Source organism: Gobio gobio, assembly GCF_949357685.1.
Source record: "Gobio gobio genome assembly, chromosome: 13".
NCBI classification, from domain to species: domain Eukaryota; kingdom Metazoa; phylum Chordata; class Actinopteri; order Cypriniformes; family Gobionidae; genus Gobio; species Gobio gobio.
Window position 1 is genome coordinate 53,910,318 of NC_137106.1, and position 16,893 is coordinate 53,927,210.

The window sequence follows — 16,893 nt, forward strand, 5'->3', positions numbered from 1 at the left end:
ACGGTTTGATTTGAAAAAATACCGGTTAATAACGTTATTTTAATTTAGCCTATACTTTAAACAAATATGTATAAATAGACTTATTTTTCACTCAATAATAATATAACGCATGATAATTAAACTTGAATATTTATTTCATAACATTTTTAAAACCACAACAGAAATGCATGCATTAATTACAGCATAAACAGCGGGACAAATATTGAGCTGTTTTAATGGAGCTGAAAGTGGCTCTATATGCCGAATCTTTTCAGAAGAGTGAGAACATTCTTTGGACATAACTTTTTTTCATCACGACTTGTTTTAAAAATGGCATGAATAAAGAATAAATATACTGGATAACCATTGCTCTTTTAATGCACCGTCAACTGGTAATTTCAAAGCAAACACTGCGCAATCACATAATCAAACTCAGTCAGCTAATAAAACTTGATCATTTAATTCAATATAACACCATTTAATACGAAGCATCAGCCGTCTATATAGAAAACATTGAGCTGTATTGGCGATCTTAAAGACTATGTTTTGATGTTTGAATGTTTGATAGATGCTATAGCCTACTTGGACAGGCTTAAACGGAATCCATAAACTAGCCTAAATCAGACTATTTGAGCTTAAAGTCCGCACTGCTTATTTAAACGTATGAAAATAATGTCCTCCAATACCTGCACTTTCATTGATGACCGGGGAAAGAAATGTACTTGAGGCGTGTAAATGCGCGCTCTATACTGACGGTAGATTCACAGATGATATTTCACTCACGCTTGATCCGTCACATCACATGCTGCACTACTCTATTCATGATTGGGCACTGCCAGATTAAAATATTAAAGCGAACGATAAAATAACCTTATTAACCGGTTAATGCTCATTTCAAATCAACGTTTCTGTTCAGAACGATTCAAATTGATTTTGATTTCGTTTTCGTTTTTGTTCCTCTTAAAATTTCGTTCGTTTCCGGTTTTCGTTCCTTGAACCGGTTCAGAGCCCTGTTTTTAATCAAGTAATGCAATTGCAATTACTGAAATTTAAATGAGTTTGTTACTCGCGTTACTCACTTTTGTGAAAAATGAACGCTTGCAGAAGAAGCTCAGATCTAGGCCCTAGCCTGGCCCGGGCTTTTTTATCCTCCCTATTACACATCGTTGCAGCCATTAAAATAGTTCATTTTTGTTTTTAATGTCAAAGTAGTTATATTTCGATTAGTTTTTTTATTAAGTTAATTTAGAGCAATTTTTGTTTGTTAAATTATAGTTGTAGTTTTTTTAAAGTGACTACCAGCCCGTCGACTGACAGTGAGTTAACTCAACGCTTTAGCCTCTCAAATCAACACTCGACTTGTCTTTTCTTTAATAAAATCAATAGATATCAAACACTTCAAGCATCACAATGTTAGTTTAAACTACTATCAGCACCTCCACAGTAAAAAGGCATTTTGTATAAGTTGAGGTTAGGCGTAGGTGCTCGCAAATGAAACGGGCTACACAATCTAAAAAAAAAAAAAAATGCAGGTTGTCTTGCCTTACACCTCTCCACAAAATGAATATAAACCAGATCTTCAATTCCCGCGCAATATGCACATTTAACAGAGTTCACGTCAACGAAAGCTAAAGATATGAGCTGCATTTATCTATCAGTTAAAAGATCAAAGATCGCAATATGAGAGCGAACTAAGCACTGCTAAGATCATTAGTGTTAATGAAGATGATTGTGTTTTTGAGGACTTACTTCAGTTTCACTGGCATTAGTTTGCGTGTTGGCTTGCTTTACTCAAGTACACTGTGCGGCGACGCGTGTTGCACCTTCGGAATTGGTTTGTTTGAGTAATCGGATTTAAAATCGGATAGATATCTGGTCAGAGAAAACGAAGAAGTGAGCAGGTTTAAACAGGCCATAACTCTCCCAGTATACTCTCCCAGTATACTCTCCCAGTATTCTCTCCCAGCTGCGCTGAGGGAACGCTGGACACTAAACACTGCACTACTGCTTGATTTGAAGGCCTTTTGCCCTGTTGATCACAATAAATAGGTCTAAAAATGATGTTTATTGTGTTTGACTGGTCAGTACTGTTCATATTTACATTTAAAAAACAGACATAAAAGTAACTTAAAAGTTACTTTCCCTAGTAACTAATTACTTTTGATATTCAGTAATTGGTAAAGTAATTCAATTACTTTTAAAAGAAGTAACTAGTAACTGTAACTAATTACTAATTTTCAGTAACTTGCCCAGCACTGGTTAATAATCACATCAACATGATTTCTGCCCGATTCTTTCCCACCGGCTGTGAGCTGAAGACCACATTTGAAATGTTATTCATGGAAAGCCCCTTGAGATGCAGCATCTCTTTTCTAGGGGGACCGAGAACATACAACAGATACAGTGCACTCAATACAATACAAAACAAACAAAACATTGCAAGACAAATCTGCTCAAAGACCACATGTCCCAAGAGTCTGTGTGGCGTCATCAAACGACGCCTGTGTTTTGAACAGACGACCTCTAGTGGACGGAAAACTTACATAGTGCAGCTTTAATAATGTCTGTAATGCTGCTGTAATTTGAAGATGTAGTGATGGTGTGATTGTAATCATGGCAGCTTTCAGAGAAGTATGGAGTTCATATCTGTGGGGAAGGAGGCGAGTATGAGACCTTCACCCTCGACTGTCCGCTCTTCAAGAAGAAGATTGTCATGTAAGTCACAAACACGTGTGTGTGTGTGTGTGTGTGTGTGTGTGTGTGTGTGTGTGTGTGTGTGTGTGTGTGTGTGTGTGTGTGTGTGTGTGTGTGAACAGAAATAATCAAGAGTAACGAGTGTGTGGTGTGTGTTTCAGGGACTCTTCGGAGACCGTGATCCACTCGGCCGATGCCTTCGCTCCTGTGGGATACCTGCGCTTCACACACATGCACACCGAGGACAAAAGAGAAGTATGAGTCCACCCTTCAGCACTTCATCCGTCTCAGGACGGCTCTGATGTCAGAACCACTGGCTTTAGCTGCAGTAAACGCTGACCTGAGATCATGAGCTCTGAATGCTACAGGATGTCACACACACAGTCAAACTTTTATTAGTTCACTTCAAAATGAAAATGTCCTGATGATTTCCTCACCCCATCTCATCCTAGATGTTCATGTCTTTCAAGTTTTTTGAGGAAAACATCCCAGGATTTTTTTGCACATAATGGACTTCAACGGTTGAAGGTCCAAATCAGTGCAGTTTCAGAGGAAGAGCGAAATAAATGTAGATGACAATCCATATGCTTTTCTACTGTGTACAGGATGAATAAGAGGCTCATATTCACATTAAAAACATAGACTCGTTCTTGATTTTGCATACCTCCTGACAAAAATTAAGAAATTGATATCACAGATTTTATAATAATAATTATTATTATATCATATTTTATAATAAATCCTTAGACATTTCGGTAACACTTTGAGATGTTAAGACACACATAAGGAGTTTGACAACTATCATCAAGTGTCATTCGCTCAATTATGTCATTTTAAATGCAAAGATGATATTATTTGAGATGTCTTAGTTATGACAACTTGACATTACCAAGACAACATAATCTGTCATAAACATGCATAAATGTAGCTTTATGAGTTAACATTACATTAAACTGTCATGTGGTTGGTTTTGATGTTGACTGAGGCCATTATAATGTCATTAATTTTTTTCAGTGGTACAAGTTGAATTTGTCATTAAAATGTCTTTAAGTGTTAATACTCTGTCAAATTATTGACTATACAGCGTCATGAATATTTTTCAGTTCATAATGTTTTTTAAAAAAAATGTTTCCTCCACCAGCTCCAACAGATAATAGACAATTTCAAATGTCTTAAAAATATGAATAGGTGTTCGAGAAATAAAAACAATCATCCAATAATAATAATAGTTCAAATGGATAAAATTATATTTTATAGCATTTGGAGACTGATTCACACAAAATTGATTGAGTTGTCAATGACTCAGTACGATTTCCTCTATGACTCCATAGTTTAGGTCAGGAAAATTATTCAGTCTTATGCTCACGCCTTCAAGTAAAGTTTCTAGTGATGTTTAGTCGCATGTTAACAGGTAACCCTGCAGTTTTTGTAAAATAGGTTTTTCTGTCAAATATAAATATTATTATTAGTGATGCACCGATCATGATTTTACATGGCCGATTCCGATACCGATTTTTTTCAAGAAAACTGTCCGATTCCGATTTCCGATTTTTTTTTATTATTATTATTATTATTTTTTTACACAATAAAAGAATGAAAGTATACATGAACAAGATGTTTATTTGGTATTTAACAGGCTAAATTGGCTTTTGGCTAATGAAAACAAATCCTCAATCTGAAATTAACGGGAAATTGAATTGGAAATTAAAGGCTGAAAGGTGAAATTAAAGGCAACAACTGCATATTCTGCAATCCAAACAAAGATGTTACTTAAATCAGCATTGGTTTTTAAATTCGATGTAAAGAAAAAAAGTCTTTACCAGTGAAATTAAATAAAACCAAAGTATATAATTGTTCCAAAATATTAAATCAAATAATGTTTAGTGCAACGAAAGAAACTAAGATGCTACAGCAGGTGCTTTTTAAATAAAATTAAGTCAATGTAATTTTAAGGTAAAATAAAAATGATCATCCTATAGGCTACAGAACTGATAGTATTTCATTTCTAAAGTGCAGCATGTTCTTCTTTAGGCTACAAAAAGAAGTATTTCGGCTTTGTCACAAGTTAGTCTGTTTCGTTCTCATCCGATCCAACACGTGAGAAGCTGAGCTGAACAAACGCTCACTATCTACACTTGTGGTGAGCTCGCGCAACTTCAGCTCGCGCAACTTCAGCTCTCTCAACTTCAGCTCGCTCAACTTCAGCTCGCTCAACTTCAGCTCGCTCAACTTCAGCTCGCGTAACTTCAGCTCGAGTAACTTCAGCTCACGCAACTTCAGCTCGCTCAACTTCAGCTCGCTCAACTTCAGCTCGCGCAACTTCAGCTCGCGCAACTTCAGCTCGCTCAACTTCAGCTCGCGCAACTTCAGCTCGCTCAACTTCAGCTCGCTCAACTTCAGCTCACGTAACTTCAGCTCGCGCAACTTCAGCTCGCTCAACTTCAGCTCGCTCAACTTCAGCTCGCGCAACTTCAGCTCTCTCAACTTCAGCTCGCTCAACTTCAGCTCGCTCAACTTCAGCTCGCTCAACTTCAGCTCGCTCAACTTCAGCTCGCTCAACTTCAGCTCGCTCAACTTCAGCTCGCTCAACTTCAGCTCACGCAACTTCAGCTCCCTCAACTTCAGCTCGCTCAACTTCAGCTCGAGTAACTTCAGCTCTCTCAACTTCAGCTCGCGCAACTTCAGCTCTCTCAACTTCAGCTCGCGCAACTTCAGCTCTCTCAACTTCAGCTCGCTCAACTTCAGCTCGCTCAACTTCAGCTCGAGTAACTTCAGCTCTCTCAACTTCAGCTCTCTCAACTTCAGCTCGCTCAACTTCAGCTCGCGTAACTTCAGCTCGCTCAACTTCAGCTCGCTCAACTTCAGCTCGCGCAACTTCAGCTCGCGCAACTTCAGCTCGCTCAACTTCAGCTCGCGCAACTTCAGCTCGCTCAACTTCAGCTCGAGTAACTTCAGCTCGCTCAACTTCAGCTCGCTCAACTTCAGCTCACGCAACTTCAGCTCGCTCAACTTCAGCTCGCGTAACTTCAGCTCGCTCAACTTCAGCTCGCTCAACTTCAGCTCGCGCAACTTCAGCTCGCGCAACTTCAGCTCGCTCAACTTCAGCTCGCTCAACTTCAGCTCTCTCAACTTCAGCTCGCTCAACTTCAGCTCGCGTAACTTCAGCTCGCTCAACTTCAGCTCGCTCAACTTCAGCTCGCGCAACTTCAGCTCGCGCAACTTCAGCTCGCTCAACTTCAGCTCGCGCAACTTCAGCTCGCTCAACTTCAGCTCGAGTAACTTCAGCTCGCTCAACTTCAGCTCGCTCAACTTCAGCTCACGCATCTTCAGCTCTCTCAACTTCAGCTCACGCAACTTCAGCTCGCTCAACTTCAGCTCGCTCAACTTCAGCTCGCGCAACTTCAGCTCTCTCAACTTCAGCTCGCGTAACTTCAGCTCACGCAACTTCAGCTCGCTCAACTTCAGCTCGCTCAACTTCAGCTCGCTCAACTTCAGCTCGAGTAACTTCAGCTCGCGCAACTTCAGCTCACGCAACTTCAGCTCGCTCAACTTCAGCTCACGCAACTTCAGCTCACGCAACTTCAGCTCGCTCAACTTCAGCTCGCTCAACTTCAGCTCGCTCAACTTCAGCTCGAGTAACTTCAGCTCGCGCAACTTCAGCTCACGCAACTTCAGCTCGCTCAACTTCAGCTCGCTCAACTTCAGCTCTCTCAACTTCAGCTCGAGTAACTTCAGCTCGCGCAACTTCAGCTCACGCAACTTCAGCTCGCTCAACTTCAGCTCGCTCAACTTCAGCTCACGCAACTTCAGCTCTCTCAACTTCAGCTCATGCAACTTCAGCTCGTGCAACTTCAGCTCGCTCAACTTCAGCTCACGCAACTTCAGCTCACGCAACTTCAGCTCGCTCAACTTCAGCTCGAGTAACTTCAGCTCGCGCAACTTCAGCTCGCTCAACTTCAGCTCGCTCAACTTCAGCTCGCTCAACTTCAGCTCACGCAACTTCAGCTCTCTCAACTTCAGCTCATGCAACTTCAGCTCGTGCAACTTCAGCTCGCTCAACTTCAGCTCACGCAACTTCAGCTCACGCAACTTCAGCTCTCTCAACTTCAGCTCGAGTAACTTCAGCTCGCGCAACTTCAGCTCGCTCAACTTCAGCTCGCTCAACTTCAGCTCGCTCAACTTCAGCTCACGCAACTTCAGCTCTCTCAACTTCAGCTCGTGCAACTTCAGCTCGCTCAACTTCAGCTCACGCAACTTCAGCTCACGCAACTTCAGCTCGCGCAACTTCAGCTCACGCAACTTCAGCTCGCGTAACTTCAGCTCGCTCAACTTCAGCTCACGCAACTTCAGCTCACGCAACTTCAGCTCGCGCAACTTCAGCTCACGCAACTTCAGCTCGCGTAACTTCAGCTCGCTCAACTTCAGCTCTCTCAACTTCAGCTCGCTCAACTTCAGCTCGCTCAACTTCAGCTCTCTCAACTTCAGCTCTCTCAACTTCAGCTCGCTCAACTTCAGCTCGCTCAACTTCAGCTCTCGCAACTTCAGCTCGCTCAACTTCAGCTCGCTCAACTTCAGCTCGAGTAACTTCAGCTCTCTCAACTTCAGCTCGCGCAACTTCAGCTCTCTCAACTTCAGCTCGCGCAACTTCAGCTCTCTCAACTTCAGCTCGCGCAACTTCAGCTCTCTCAACTTCAGCTCGCTCAACTTCAGCTCGCGTAACTTCAGCTCGCTCAACTTCAGCTCGCGCAACTTCAGCTCGCGCAACTTCAGCTCGCTCAACTTCAGCTCGCGCAACTTCAGCTCGCTCAACTTCAGCTCGCGCAACTTCAGCTCACGCAACTTCAGCTCGCTCAACTTCAGCTCGCTCAACTTCAGCTCACGCAACTTCAGCTCACGCAACTTCAGCTCGCTCAACTTCAGCTCGAGTAACTTCAGCTCGCTCAACTTCAGCTCGCTCAACTTCAGCTCGCTCAACTTCAGCTCGAGTAACTTCAGCTCGCTCAACTTCAGCTCGCGCAACTTCAGCTCGCTCAACTTCAGCTCGCTCAACTTCAGCTCGAGTAACTTCAGCTCGCTCAACTTCAGCTCGCTCAACTTCAGCTCGCTCAACTTCAGCTCGAGTATCTTCAGCTCGCTCAACTTCAGCTCACGCAACTTCAGCTCGCTCAACTTCAGCTCACGCATCTTCAGCTCTCTCAACTTCAGCTCACGCAACTTCAGCTCGCTCAACTTCAGCTCGCTCAACTTCAGCTCGCGCAACTTCAGCTCGCTCAACTTCAGCTCGCGTAACTTCAGCTCACGCAACTTCAGCTCGCTCAACTTCAGCTCGCTCAACTTCAGCTCGCTCAACTTCAGCTCGAGTAACTTCAGCTCGCGCAACTTCAGCTCACGCAACTTCAGCTCGCTCAACTTCAGCTCACGCAACTTCAGCTCACGCAACTTCAGCTCGCTCAACTTCAGCTCGCTCAACTTCAGCTCGCTCAACTTCAGCTCGAGTAACTTCAGCTCGCGCAACTTCAGCTCACGCAACTTCAGCTCGCTCAACTTCAGCTCGCTCAACTTCAGCTCTCTCAACTTCAGCTCGAGTAACTTCAGCTCGCGCAACTTCAGCTCACGCAACTTCAGCTCTCTCAACTTCAGCTCGAGTAACTTCAGCTCGCTCAACTTCAGCTCACGCAACTTCAGCTCACGCAACTTCAGCTCGCGCAACTTCAGCTCACGCAACTTCAGCTCGCGTAACTTCAGCTCGCTCAACTTCAGCTCGCTCAACTTCAGCTCGCTCAACTTCAGCTCTCTCAACTTCAGCTCTCTCAACTTCAGCTCGCTCAACTTCAGCTCGCTCAACTTCAGCTCTCGCAACTTCTGCTCCCTCAACTTCAGCTCGCTCAACTTCAGCTCGAGTAACTTCAGCTCTCTCAACTTCAGCTCGCGCAACTTCAGCTCTCTCAACTTCAGCTCGCGCAACTTCAGCTCTCTCAACTTCAGCTCGCGCAACTTCAGCTCTCTCAACTTCAGCTCGCTCAACTTCAGCTCGCGTAACTTCAGCTCGCTCAACTTCAGCTCGCTCAACTTCAGCTCGCGCAACTTCAGCTCGCGCAACTTCAGCTCGCTCAACTTCAGCTCGCGCAACTTCAGCTCGCGCAACTTCAGCTCGCGCAACTTCAGCTCGCGCAACTTCAGCTCACGCAACTTCAGCTCGCTCAACTTCAGCTCGCTCAACTTCAGCTCACGCAACTTCAGCTCACGCAACTTCAGCTCGCTCAACTTCAGCTCGAGTAACTTCAGCTCGCTCAACTTCAGCTCGCTCAACTTCAGCTCGCTCAACTTCAGCTCGAGTAACTTCAGCTCGCTCAACTTCAGCTCGCGCAACTTCAGCTCGCTCAACTTCAGCTCGCTCAACTTCAGCTCGAGTAACTTCAGCTCGCTCAACTTCAGCTCGCTCAACTTCAGCTCGCTCAACTTCAGCTCGAGTATCTTCAGCTCGCTCAACTTCAGCTCACGCAACTTCAGCTCGCTCAACTTCAGCTCACGCATCTTCAGCTCTCTCAACTTCAGCTCACGCAACTTCAGCTCGCTCAACTTCAGCTCGCTCAACTTCAGCTCGCGCAACTTCAGCTCGCTCAACTTCAGCTCGCGTAACTTCAGCTCACGCAACTTCAGCTCGCTCAACTTCAGCTCGCTCAACTTCAGCTCGCTCAACTTCAGCTCGAGTAACTTCAGCTCGCGCAACTTCAGCTCACGCAACTTCAGCTCGCTCAACTTCAGCTCACGCAACTTCAGCTCACGCAACTTCAGCTCGCTCAACTTCAGCTCGCTCAACTTCAGCTCGCTCAACTTCAGCTCGAGTAACTTCAGCTCGCGCAACTTCAGCTCACGCAACTTCAGCTCGCTCAACTTCAGCTCGCTCAACTTCAGCTCTCTCAACTTCAGCTCGAGTAACTTCAGCTCGCGCAACTTCAGCTCACGCAACTTCAGCTCTCTCAACTTCAGCTCGAGTAACTTCAGCTCGCTCAACTTCAGCTCGCTCAACTTCAGCTCACGCAACTTCAGCTCTCTCAACTTCAGCTCATGCAACTTCAGCTCGTGCAACTTCAGCTCGCTCAACTTCAGCTCACTCAACTTCAGCTCACGCAACTTCAGCTCGCGCAACTTCAGCTCACGCAACTTCAGCTCGCGTAACTTCAGCTCGCTCAACTTCAGCTCACGCAACTTCAGCTCACGCAACTTCAGCTCGCGCAACTTCAGCTCACGCAACTTCAGCTCGCGTAACTTCAGCTCGCTCAACTTCAGCTCACGCAACTTCAGCTCGTGCAACTTCAGCTCGCTCAACTTCAGCTCACGCAACTTCAGCTCACGCAACTTCAGCTCGCGTAACTTCAGCTCGCTCAACTTCAGCTCGCGCAACTTCAGCTCACGCAACTTCAGCTCGTGCAACTTCAGCTCGCTCAACTTCAGCTCACGCAACTTCAGCTCACGCAACTTCAGCTCGCGTAACTTCAGCTCGCTCAACTTCAGCTCGCGCAACTTCAGCTCGCGCAACTTCAGCTCGCTCAACTTCAGCTCACGCATCTTCAGCTCACGCAACTTCAGCTCGCGTAACTTCAGCTCGCTCAACTTCAGCTCACGCAACTTCAGCTCACGCAACTTCAGCTCGCGCAACTTCAGCTCGCGTAACTTCAGCTCGCTCAACTTCAGCTCACGCAACTTCAGCTCGCTCAACTTCAGCTCGCTCAACTTCAGCTCACGCAACTTCAGCTCGCTCAACTTCATCTTGCGCAACTTCAGCTCGCTCAACTTCAGCTCGCTCAACTTCAGCTCACGCATCTTCAGCTCGCGCAACTTCAGCTCACGCAACTTCAGCTCGTGCAACTTCAGCTCGCTCAACTTCAGCTCACGCAACTTCAGCTCGCTCAACTTCAGCTCACGCAACTTCAGCTCATGCAACTTCAGCTCGCGCAACTTCAGCTCACGCAACTTCAGCTCGCGTAACTTCAGCTCGCTCAACTTCAGCTCGCTCAACTTCAGCTCACGCATCTTCAGCTCGCGCAACTTCAGCTCGCGTAACTTCAGCTCGCTCAACTTCAGCTCACGCAACTTCAGCTCGCGTAACTTCAGCTCGCTCAACTTCAGCTCGCTCAACTTCAGCTCGCGTAACTTCAGCTCGCTCAACTTCAGCTCGCTCAACTTCAGCTCGCTCAACTTCAGCTCGCGTAACTTCAGCTCACGCAACTTCAGCTCGCTCAACTTCAGCTCGCTCAACTTCAGCTCGCGTAACTTCAGCTCGCTCAACTTCAGCTCGCTCAACTTCAGCTCGCGTAACTTCAGCTCACGCAACTTCAGCTCGCGCAACTTCAGCTCGCTCAACTTCAGCTCGCTCAACTTCAGCTCGCTCAACTTCAGCTCGCTCAACTTCAGCTCGCTCAACTTCAGCTCGCTCAACTTCAGCTCGCGTAACTTCAGCTCGCTCAACTTCAGCTCGCTCAACTTCAGCTCGCGTAACTTCAGCTCACGCAACTTCAGCTCGCGCAACTTCAGCTCGCTCAACTTCAGCTCGCTCAACTTCAGCTCACGCATCTTCAGCTCGCGCAACTTCAGCTCACGCAACTTCAGCTCACGCAACTTCAGCTCACTCAACTCAACTTCAGCTCGCTCAACTTCAGCTCACGCATCTTCAGCTCGCGCAACTTCAGCTCACGCAACTTCAGCTCGCGCAACTTCAGCTCACGCAACTTCAGCTCACTCAACTCAACTTCAGCTCACGCAACTTCAGCTCACTCAACTCAACTTCAGCTCGCTCAACTTCAGCTCGCGCAGGAAAGCGGCTCTTCATTCCCTTCAGCGTATCTCGTCTCTTCCCTCAGTTCTCCAGTTTACGTTTGTAACACACAAGTGACATGTTCGCGGATGATTGCAATATAGGCGTATGTGCACGTGCGCGCACTTCTGAAAAAATCAGCAGAAAAATACAAAGAAAGCCGATCGCGCACTAGAAGCAAAAAACGGCCGGTTCCGGTTTTTGGACGGTCAACCGGTGCATCCCTAATTATTATATTGCTTTATTTATTCCTAAATACAAATTTTTTAAATAATGAATATTTTATTGTAATAGTCATATTTCTTATTTTATTAAATATTATTATATAGCTATATTAGCAATAATAATAAATCATAATAATAATAATTATTATTAGTCATAATATATAAGCACAAAATGTTATTTATATTTATATATATATATATATATATATATATATATATATATATATATATACATACTTTTCATTTCTTAAAAAAACACGCAATTTTAGCCAGAATAATCTACAGTTTATTCTGATGAATTGGTCTTTAGCTCAGTCAGTAGAGCGTTGCGCTAGCAGCCCCGAGGTCATGGGTTCGAATCCCAGGGAGAGCGAGAACTGACAGAATGTCAAATGTGTGCCTTGAATGCAGTGTAAGTGGCATAAATGCAGATGAATCTCTCTCTGTGCTCTTATGTGGGCCACTTTGGCGTCTGCAATATCCAGCCCAGCCTGCCTTAACACACCTGTGCGGTCACATGATCCACAGCCTGCTCAGGTACGCGGCCGGCACTGATGGCGGAAGCTTATTGGATCTGTGGGACTTCCTGTCACTGATGTCCTTGAGGAAGTGTTCATGCTCCACACCTGTGCGCTTTCATCACAGTTTGTCTTCTACACGCTTTATAATGTACCAATGCGCGGTTCTGCTGGTGTTGTGGAGTGTGTGTTGTGGAGTGTGTGTTGTGGGTCAGGCTCAGCTGTGGCTCTCTGCAGTGTGTGTGTGTGTGTGATTGGGGATGGAAACACACGGCCCTCAGGGAGCCTGAAGGACTCTCCGTCCCGCTGACTGATCCACTCTGACACGGCTCTGGAGGAAAGAGGAGAATTCATCTGATCATCACACGCTCAACTGCAGATGACAGCCGACATTAAAGACATCTCCAATGCTTATTAAAAATGTGCCGTACTGTAATCAGGTGGTGTGTGTGTGTGTATGTGTGTTAGACCGATATATCGGGCCAATATTTGCGTGTATCGGCATCGGCCGATAATTTCCCCTGCATTATTTCCAGTCAGGCGTCCACAGGGCAGCTCTCACCGTCTTCAAACTCTCTCGCTCTCCCTCGCGCATATTAATCAAAATCAGCTGAGAATTGACGCGATGGTCAAAGGTGGAAAGACTGAAGCTTCTCGTGGAGCATTGGGAGATTTTCTCCTGAATTACCGCTGGTGTTGCTCTACAAGAGATTCAGTGAAGTGCACCTACACTCTAAAACATGCTGGGTTAAAAATAACCCAAGTTGGGTTGAAAATGGACTAACTCATCAATTGGGTTGTTTTAAGCAAACATTTAACCCAACCGCTGGGTCAAAACAACCCAATTGCTGGGTTAGTCCATATTCAACCCAACTTGGGTTATTTTTAACCCAGCATTTTTTAGAGTGTAAGCATTAAATGACTAGGTTGTAAATAGTTTTAAATGAAGTATAGTACAGTCAGTGTGCACTTTATTATGCTGCTCGCTTGTTGATACTGTGTGCAATAGTGTCATTATTTTATTTATGCTTAAATATTTATTTTCAGAATTTATTTTCACCACTGAACTCTTTTTCTTATTCTACCTCACCTGTTTTTACTATTTGTTAAATATACTTTTTTTTAGTTCAATAATAAATGTTCCTTTTTTAAATTGTAAATGTTAAATTATCATCCTGATCATTGTCATTTTTATGTTGTAAATTGATGGAGCAAAAGCAGCATCGGCTCCAAATATCGGCTCCAGAAAATGGGCAGCCCGTATCGTCATCGGCTAAGGCTGAGGAAATATCGGCATCGGCACTAAAAAATCCATATCGGCCGATCTCTAGTGTGTGTGTGTGAGAACACACTCTCGCCCAAACCCCCGAGTGTGACCCCGATGACCCCTGAACCTGCTCCTGGGATTCACACGCGTGTGCAAACCCGCTCTCCAAACATGATCATAATCAGGACTTGCAGTCATCACGAGAGAAACCCAAGATTATGAGACTAAAAAAAAGACAAATTTTATCTCAGAATTGATTTGCATGTCCATTTTGACACTTATTTCATAATTATGGCTTAGTATTTCAATAATTATGGTTAGTGTTTCTTATTTTTGACACTTTATATAATTATGATTAGTATGTACATTTTGACGCTTTCATAATTGACTTAACATCTTATTTTGACTTTATCTCGTAATCATCAGCATGCCAGTTTTGATTTCATAATTTCATAATTATGACTAAGTGTCTCATAATTTTGATTTTTTTAATCTAATACTTTTCTTAGCATCTCATTATTTTTACTTTTTATCTCAATTATTATTAGTATTTCGTTTGACACATTTCATAATTGTGCTTTAGTGTCTCATAGTTTTGATTTATCTCATAATTACTTAATATCTTGTAATTTACTTTCTCATAATTATTAGCATGTCAGTTTTGATTTCATATTTTTCATATAATTATGAGTTATTGTCTCATAATTTAGATTTTTTTATCTAATAATTTTCTTAGCATCTCATAATGTTGACTTTATTTCATAATTATGACAATCTCTCATAATTTTGACTTTTTATCTCAAATATTATTAGTGTTTCTTAATTTGAACACTTCATATAATTGATTAGTATGTAAATTTTGACTTTTTATTTCATATTTATGACTTCATATCTTACCATTTTGACTTTGTCTCATAATTTTTAGCATGGCAGTTTTCTTAATGTTGACTTTTTAATTAATAATTACTTAACGTATTGTAATTGACTTTATATCTCATAATTTTAACTTATCTCATAATTTCAACTTTTGATCTCATAATAATTATTAGTATGTAGTTTGACACATATATGACACATATCATAATTGATACTTAGCATCTCAAACTATTGACTTTAATATCTCATGGTTGACTTTTTATCGGAATTATGACTTAATATCTCATAATTTTGACTATCTCATAATTACTTAATATCTTGTAATTTACTTTCTCATGATTATTAGCATGTCGGTTTTGATTTCATAATTGTGACTTAGTGTCTCATAATTTTGACTTTATATCTAATCATTTTCTTAGCGTCTCATAATGTTGACTTTTTATCTCATAATTTTTACTTTTTATCTCATAATAATTATTATTATGTAGTTTGACACATTTCGTAATTGTTACCTAGCTTCTCAAAATATTGACTTTAATTTTGACTTTCTATCTCACAATTACTTAACAACATCTTGTAATTGACTTTTCTCATAAATATGAGATTTTATATCATAATTACTTAATATCTCATAATTTACTTTTTATCTCGTAATTAAATATCTTGTAATTGACTTTATCTCATAATTATCAGCATGTCAGTTTTGATTTCATAATTGTGACTTAGTGTCTCATAATGTTGACTTTTTATCTCATAATTGTGACTTCATAATTTTTATCTCATAATTATTAGTATTTCGTTTGACACTTATTTCATAATTGTGCTTTAGTGTCTCATAGTTTTGATTTATCTCAATTAAATATCTTGTAATTGACTTTCTCATAATTATTAGCATGTCAGTTTTGATTTCATAATTTCATAATTGTTACTTAGCATCTCAAAATATTGACTTTTTATCTCATAATTGACTTTTTATTTCATAATTACTTCTCTCATAGTTGACTTTTCTCATAATTATGACTTGTCTCGTAATTTCGAGAATTATTATTAGTATGTCAGTTTTGACACATTTCATAATTGATACTTGGCATCTCAAACTATTGACTTTAATATCTCGTGGTTGACTTTATCTCATATTTCTGATTGGCCATAGCATGAGTGGACATGGGCTTCCATACGGAGATGTTGCTCATATTCATGTATTTTGTAGCGTCTCAGCCTGCAGGTCCGCTGCTCAAGCGTGTGTGTGTGTGTGTGTGTGTGTGTGTGTGTGTGTGTGTGTGTGTGTGTGTCCTGCAGGGCTCTGGAGGCCGGCCCGTGCCGCTCAGTGGATGTCCTTGCCAGAACGCCATTGACAGGATGACAGAAGAGCTGGAATATGCGGATCAAACTCCAGATGTCCAGAGAGGATGTCCATCAGACGCTGAGAGAAGTTGTCAGCCGGAGCGGGGTGAGATGTGTGTGTGTGTGTGTGTGTGTGTGTGTGTGTGTGTGTGTGTGTGTGTGTGTGTGAGTGTGTGTGTTCTGCTATAAAGCACATCATATTGTCAGCCTGCAGTATAACTGATACTTCATTGGATTTTTTTAAAATTTGTATTGGATCATCAACACCGAAGCAGAAGTAGTTTACGGTGGAGAGCTGGGTGATGTGCTTTTGGGCATGTGTTTGGACTATTGTCATTGGTGTTTGTATATTATGTGTCCAGTGAATCATTGATGCCCCTGACTCTCTACAGTGTTTGAAGGCCATAGATTTAAAAGGTTAGTTCACCCAAAAATGTAAATTGTGTGATTAATGACTGAGCCTCATGTGGTTGGACACCCGTCAGACCTCCGTTCATCTTCAGACACAAATGAAGATATTTTAGTGTAAATCTGATGCTCTGAAAGGCCTCCATTGGCTCAACTTTACACTCTCAAGACCCTTAAAAGACACTAAAGACTAAAGTTACAAAGTCCATCTCACTACAGCGGCTCTACAATAACTTTATGAAGACGAGAATAGTTTCTGTGCGCAAAAAAACCCTAAATAACGACTTATATAGTGATGACGATTTCAAAACACGGCCTCATGAAGCTTCGAAGCGTTATGAATCAGTGAGTCGATTCAGCGGTTTGGAGCATTATGAATCAGTGAGTCGATTCAGCAGTTTGGAGCATTATGAATCAGTGAGTCGATTCAGCAGTTTGGAGCATTATGAATCAGTGAGTCCATTCAGCGGTTCAGAGCGTCATGAATCAGTGAGTCGATTCAGCGGTTCAGAGCGTTATGAATCAGTGAGTCGATTCAGCGGTTCAGAGCGTTATGAATCAGTGAGTCGATTCAGCGGTTCAGAGCGTTATGAATCAGTGAGTCGATTCAGCGGTTCAGAGCGTTATGAATCAGTGAGTCGAATCAGCGGTTCAGAGCGTTATGAATCAGTGAGTCGATTCAGCGGTTCAGAGCGTTATGAATCAGTGAGTCGATTCAGCGGTTCAGAGCGTTATGAATCAGTGAGTCGAATCAGCGGTTCAGAGCGT

At 42.8% G+C, this 16,893-nt stretch overlaps 1 protein-coding gene across 1 annotated transcript in view; it reads left to right on the forward strand.

Moving 5' to 3' along the window:
* The window catches only part of dph6 (diphthamine biosynthesis 6), a 148,204-nt gene that overhangs the window by 64,515 nt on the left and 66,796 nt on the right, over window positions 1-16,893 (forward strand). Inside the window, exons 3-5 of the mRNA XM_079832400.1 lie at window positions 2,600-2,694; window positions 2,835-2,928; window positions 15,673-15,823. Of these exons, the coding sequence (XP_079688526.1) occupies window positions 2,600-2,694; window positions 2,835-2,928; window positions 15,673-15,823 (340 nt within the window). The remainder of the gene's footprint in view (window positions 1-2,599; window positions 2,695-2,834; window positions 2,929-15,672; window positions 15,824-16,893) is intronic.